This window comes from Epinephelus moara, chromosome 21 (assembly GCF_006386435.1).
Source record: "Epinephelus moara isolate mb chromosome 21, YSFRI_EMoa_1.0, whole genome shotgun sequence".
NCBI classification, from domain to species: domain Eukaryota; kingdom Metazoa; phylum Chordata; class Actinopteri; order Perciformes; family Serranidae; genus Epinephelus; species Epinephelus moara.
Window position 1 is genome coordinate 706,047 of NC_065526.1, and position 6,547 is coordinate 712,593.

General features: G+C 45.6%; 1 protein-coding gene across 1 annotated transcript; it reads left to right on the top strand.

Moving 5' to 3' along the window:
* The first annotated feature begins 5,727 nt into the window (after nucleotides 1–5,727).
* LOC126382819 (corticoliberin-1-like) lies at nucleotides 5,728–6,195 on the top strand. The gene has a single exon (XM_050032903.1). The coding sequence runs from the start codon at nucleotides 5,728–5,730 to the stop codon at nucleotides 6,193–6,195; it is 468 nt and encodes a 155-aa protein (XP_049888860.1).
* Nucleotides 6,196–6,547: the final 352 nt, after the last annotated feature.

The following is a 6,547-nucleotide window of genomic DNA, read 5'->3' on the forward strand; positions in this document are numbered from 1 at the left end:
TTAAATTTGACTCAATGTCGCCCACTCTGGCCCCAGGGATACATTTGACTATGGCCGCTGGTGTTGCTAACTTCACGTTCCTCAGAATAGAGCTGCCAATAACCAGAGTTTTGTCCTCAGCGGGTGTGTCGCTGAGTGGGGAAAAGCGGTTGGAAACGTGAACAGGCTGGTGGTGAGCCGTGGGCTTCAGCTTGGACCTGTGCCTCTGGCGAACCGTAACCCAACCTCCCTCCAGAAAGCAGGCTAGTAGAATTCACCAGAGCAGTACAGAGACGCTGTCACAGAAACACCGGAAATGACACAACTCGCTTACCGCAATACGTTAGCACGTCAGTATAAACACTGGGTAGAAAGGGACGACTCACCCAGCCAGGTAGGTCCTTGTAGAGCCCATCCAAGCCTTGTCCTCACTGCAGCAGGAGATCCTTTTGGGCCATACTGGACTCGCTCCACTGGTGTGATGAGGAAAGGGTTGTCTGATCCAGTGAGGATGTGTGGCTGAACTTTCAGGAAGGATCTCAGTGGAAGACCATGTAGATGGGAATAGCGCTGCTTTAATTTATCAATGGGATAACTCTGTTCAACAAACGTTATGGTATCAGAGGAGAAAGCCCTGTCAATTGAATATTTTTTCTCAGGGCACGAGGCAGCAGATAGCTTTAGGTTTACAGTTCTTCCTTCAAGTCTCTCAGTCTGTTGCCTCACTGTGTGAAGCTCAAGTTGCTCAGGCTCTCTTTCTAAACCGAAACATTCAGCTGAAGCAGGTCATAACATTGTGCGTTCAGATCCATCATCTAAGATGGCGTAGGTATCAAAGGTCTTGTCCTTATTAGAAAGTCTCACTTTAACAACTTTAAGTAGGACTTTAGGTGCCATGCTTTGTGGGGTTATGTACAATACTCTAGATGCCACCTGAGTGGCATTCACTTCATGCAAGACACTGAGGTGCTGGCCATTACATTAGGGGCAAGGTTTCCTCAGGGTGCAATTTACAGCTTTGTGAGTCCTCCCACATCTCCAGCACCTGTTCTGCTCCTTTAGCCATTTTGTCACTCCGTCTGGGCTTAAGGCCTTAAAAGTTTCACAGTTGGTCAGGTAGTGGGCAGTTGATTGACAATATGAACAGGGGAATCGCATCTGGGGCTGTGGCTGATGCCCAGATGCAATGTGTCCATGTGATGACTTCCTTTCAGCTCCATGAAGAATAGTTGCTGAGGGGGGCTTCAGTCTCTGAGTAGCTTCTCTTCTTTGGTAAGGGACACTAATCTGAAGGTCGTTAGCTTTGGCTACAACAGCTTGACATTCTGCTTCTCCCTCAAGCCACGCAGAGAAATCAACAAGGTCATAGCGAGAGTTAGGTGAGGCCGAACAAGCATATCTGGCAAAATTAGAAACTTGCTCCACAGGCAGTTTACTTAATAATCTCTGCACATGTGAGGCACATGCTAACTCTGCATCACCTTCTCTCAGAGACTGTAACATGCCTACCAATGATCTTACTCTGACTGCAAAATGTTGAAACCCTGCAGCATCTCCACTGTCGCTCTAAGATGGCTAGTGCCATAGTGAAAGGCTGTGGGTCATGTGCATAGGACAGGGCAATATGGCAGGCAGAGGGGAGCTGTAGATGATCCAGTAGGATATGAAATTTGTATAGTTCAGGTTCATCTGCAGGTAGCAGGTTAGTCAGAGCCATCTTCAACAGTATAAACTCATGAGGGTCATCATGGCTGAAATAAGGGAACGAGGGTCCCTCCACACGTATTGAGAACCTGGAACCCATAGTTTGCTGCACAGGAGCCACGGGTAAAGAGAAGCTTGGATTGGCAGGAGGGAAAGCTCCAGTTAAGTGTGGGGCACATGAAACTGGAGCTGGCTGAGACACAGAACCTTGAGCTTGAGGTTGCTGTATGGCCTGAGGGGGCATGTAATGGAACTGGTATGGAACAACATTGCTTGAGTGATAAACATATGACTGTGAACTGGTTAGCGGAGCTTGAGGTGCAGGGACTGGTGGAGGTTGCATTGCATGGGAGGGCAAATGACTGGGAGGGCCATAGCCCATGAGTGCTGTGCTAATGCTCTGGGATGTTGCTGTGGGATACACCTGATGAGAAGACACATGGGACACAAGGTCTTGTGCCATCTGTACTGGCAGTGGTACTTGAGAGGGAACATGAGGATTTACTTGATATACATGCGGCCCAGCTGCAGGTGGGTGGCTAGAGGTGACATTAGACGACAACACTGAATTTAAATGCTCTGAAACTGGTATGGCTGAACTTAGAGGTGGCATATAAGCTGCTGAAGTTGAAGGTAATGGGCTAGGAGATTCAGGCATTTGTGGCTCAGATCTTACATATGGAGCTGAAACAGGTCTCTTATGTTCACATTCTAGAAAGGCAGATGTCTTATGGACGCAAGGGAAAAGGGTCTGGGCTGACTGGGAAATTTTTCCAGGGTTTAAAGCGGGCGCTGATTCAGATAGGTTCGGTTCAGACTGGGCTTTCTCACATTGAGGCCCTTTGTCAGTAGGTAGGGGGTCGTTAGATGCATATGTTGCTTGTTGGGCCTCCTGGGGCTCTATATCACATTCCTCTTCTAAATCTCCCTCCGAGTAACTCTGCTCACATTGCTGAACTCTGTCCATCAAGTCTCGAACCATACCTTTGAGTTGGGCAACTTCTTCCCTTAACAAGTCCGTTTCAGGGGTCTCTGAGACAGGCTTGGTTGCAGTGATTGCAGAGGAGGCCTGCCGTAAAGTTCAGTCTGGTAATCCTGTAGGTACCTTGGGGGCATTCTCTCCCGCTGTGGCCTTTCTCCATGCTCTCTCCCATCATGCGACAGAACAGCTTGTGGATCTATCGCCCAGCATGGATGCTCTCTATGACTTGAAGGACCATGAAAAAACTAGGCTGTATGTGGCGGTGGTTCAGGGGAGCATCCAGTGTGGTGTGCACATTTAAACACAAAGGGAGGTGGATGATTTCTTCACATTTATGCATCCACAAATTACCATAATAGAACAGGAGGGTACTTTCTTTGTCTGGTGGTTTTGGAGGGAAGGAGAGAGAGGAGGGGCTGAGGTTCGAGGTGGGCTTATATCACCTCAGGAGGTGGGTGGTTCCAATAGGGTGGAGTCGAGTCTCTTGTGATTTTTAACAATGATGTCAGCAGGTGAGAGGTTTTGACCATGATACAGCTGACGGTGACGTCACGCTCCTCTCTTCTTCTGTGGTGGTGAATTTTGGGACATTAAAAGTCAGAGTTGGACGGACAGCAGCGGAGACACCTTCAGAGTCACAGACCTATGAACTTCCTACTGAGTGTCACAGTGTTTCCTCTCTCTGCTGGAGATGAAGGTCAAAGAGTCCATCTGCAGTCGAGCTGAGAAAGGTCACTTCATCTTCATCATCATCATCATCATCATCATGGAAGTCACCTGCCTGCTTCCAGCAAAGAGGAAGTCAGCTCCCGTCTGCAGTGTGACATCATCAGAGAAAGTTTGAATATGCGCCAATGACGTGTGTCGATGATGATGATGATGATGGTGATGATGATGATGATCACCATCATCATCACCATCATCATCAGTCCCATTCACATGGAGGCGTGCAGAGCTCCTCCCCCCTGACGCTGTCACTGATATAAAATGTAGAAACAGTTCCAGTGTTTCAGTTTGACTGAAGAGACGCAACAGAGCTGAGGTGGATGAAGACAGTCAGACAGTCAGTCAGTCAGACAGACAGACAGACAGACAGACAGACAGACAGACAGACAGACAGAGGGACAGAAGGACAGCAGCTCTGCAGGACGACCAGGTAAGTGAATACTTTATAATCTCAGTTTAAACATTAATTATCTACACAGCCTGATATGATTTAAAACTGTTGAGATGAAACTTTATTGATCTGACATGAGAGGACAAACAGCAGCAGAATGTACGGAGACACATTTGTCTCAGCATCATGTGTGGACAGACGGACAGTCTGAGTGTAAACCTGTTATTGGTTCTTAGTTTCACATAAATCAAAAACAAAAGGGAATAAAAGTTGCAGAGTGACGTAAATCAGAATCAGAATCAGAATACTTTATTAATCCCCGGGGAGAAATTGTTTTTGTTCCGATGCTCCATGCAAAGTAGAAATAGAAATACAGCATGAATGGAAACAAGAGATAAAGATGAAGATATAAATAAAATACTAAAATAGACAATGAAATAAGTAAAATAAATATTAAAGTAGACATTAAAATAAAATAAAATAAAATATTAAAGTAGACAATCTGAAATATATACAATATACAATGAAATGGTTGTAGCGTTATAAATGAAATAAGAATGAGTAATTATATTGTGTGTTTTGTTTTATAAATAGCCAAATGAGTCCGATCATCAGAGATACACCTGCACAGGTTCATATTAAAACTGTAAAATACAAACTGTCCGAACATGTTAAAGATCAGAGTTGAGCTCCAGCTCAGAGTCACCACGGTGCTGTGAAGCAAATGATTTTCACAGCACAACTTTTCTACATCTGTTTTTACACAAAGAAGAATCCAGTAAACGAATATTTTTATTCCATAAAATAACTCCAGGATATTTATTAGAAACTGACCACAGGATGTTTTATACAGAGGAAGATGAGGGAAGATGAAGATACTGAGCCTGTCCAGCTGTGTTTATATGGAAATGTGAGTTATAAACAAAATAATCTCTAAAAATACAAAATAAAACTGTTATGTCATATTTTACTGAAAGACAAACGGACAGATCTGAAAAATATTAATGTCAAAAAAAAAGTTACTATTTAAAAACAGAGTAATATATAAATATTAAACAACAACAACAACAACAAAGATTAGTGAAGTCAGCAAAACATTTTTGCAAACATGAAACAGATCTGGAGATACACAAACTCCACAAATCTCTGTCTGTCTCTAATATAGGTTAGGTACGTGAGGTTGCCGTGGTTACGTTTAGGACAACAAACATGGTGACGACGCACCTTAAAACGTCTCAAAGTGTCCTGAGGGAAATTTTGACGCCTTACTTTTCGTTGTAAAGCGTATGAACAGTGCACGAGAACAGGCTGCACTGTGACAAAATTTTCCCAGAACGTTATGGTAGAGATATAACTATAATAAGTTGGGTAAGATATCATTATTATCTATTTATGTATGTGATGTTGCGTTCACACCAAACATGATTTTCATGTTGCGTGACTTGCGTGAATTTGAACACCAGAATATTTTGTGTTGACTCACTTGAAATGTGCAAATAACTCATGTCACACTCACGTGAAATCGCTGAAACGATGAATGAACTTCTGCCGGCATTTCCTCAGTGTCATACATCCCCAGGGGATCTCAATGCTGATTGGCTATTACGGTGCAATTTGGTCACTGAAGTTCAGATTTTTCAACTCTTGTGAATAAGCATATGACGGGAAATCACGCTGCTCGCTTCATTCGCACCACTTAAGTCACGTACTTGGCATCATTCACGCCATGTCCATTGTGGGAATTTGCGTCTGTTCCCGTCTTTACTTTGACTTTACATGTAATTCACTCGTATGAATTGTTTTCTTGGCGCCCGGTGTGAACACAATGTTATCAGATAACAGCAAAGTCTCTCAAGTGTCTCTGGGTTTTCTAATCCCACAGATCGTCCTCACAGGCGTCTTATGAAGCCTCTTGTTTGTCCTCAGGTTGGATCTGTGAGCGGAGATGAAGCTGAATGTGTTGTTGTGGGTCATGGCTCTGCTCAGTGCTTTCCTCCCTCGCTCTGCTGACTGTCGACCCGGCGACGCCCCCACCGGCCGCCGCCCGCTCCTCCCCCGACCGCTGCTGCTCCACCTGGGGGAGGAGTTCTCCCTCCGTCTGGGTGGAGGTGGAGGATTCTCTTCTGCTGCGGCTCCAGACCTCCTCTCCTCCTCTTCCTCCTACTCGATGGCAAACCGGGCTGTGCTGCAGCTCACACAGCGGCTCCTGCAGGCCCAGGCAGAGCACCGGCGGGAGCAGGAGGTGGAGGAGGAGGAGGAGGCCAGGGAGAAGGGGAAGAGGTCTGAGGAGCCCCCCATCTCTCTGGATCTGACTTTCCACCTGCTCAGGGAGGTCCTGGAGATGGCCCGAGCCGAGCAGATCGCCCAGCAGGCCGACAGCAACCGCAAGATGATGGACGACTTTGGAAAATAGTTCACATCCACGAACTGTTCACTCCCTGTCCAGTTTTATCATCTGACATCAGTCTCATGATCTTCAAATCTGCTAACGCTCTCACTTCAGCTGCTTTCAGCTCTAACTCTTCTGTGCACACTTCAGCTACAGTCAGCGTTCACACACAATCACTTCAGCTACAGTCAGCGTTCACACACAAACACTTCAGCTCCAGTCAACATTCACACACAAACACTTCAGCTACAGTCAACGTTCACACACAAACACTTCAGCTCCAGTCAACATTCACACACAAACACTTCAGCTACAGTCAGCGTTCACACACAATCACTTCAGCTACAGTCAGCGTTCACACACAATCACTTCAGCT

What these genes read in the sequence shown, in the direction of transcription:
- LOC126382819 (XM_050032903.1), top strand. Translation starts at nt 5,728, where the DNA reads ATGAAGCTGAATGTGTTGTTGTGGGTCATGGCTCTGCTCAGTGCTTTC.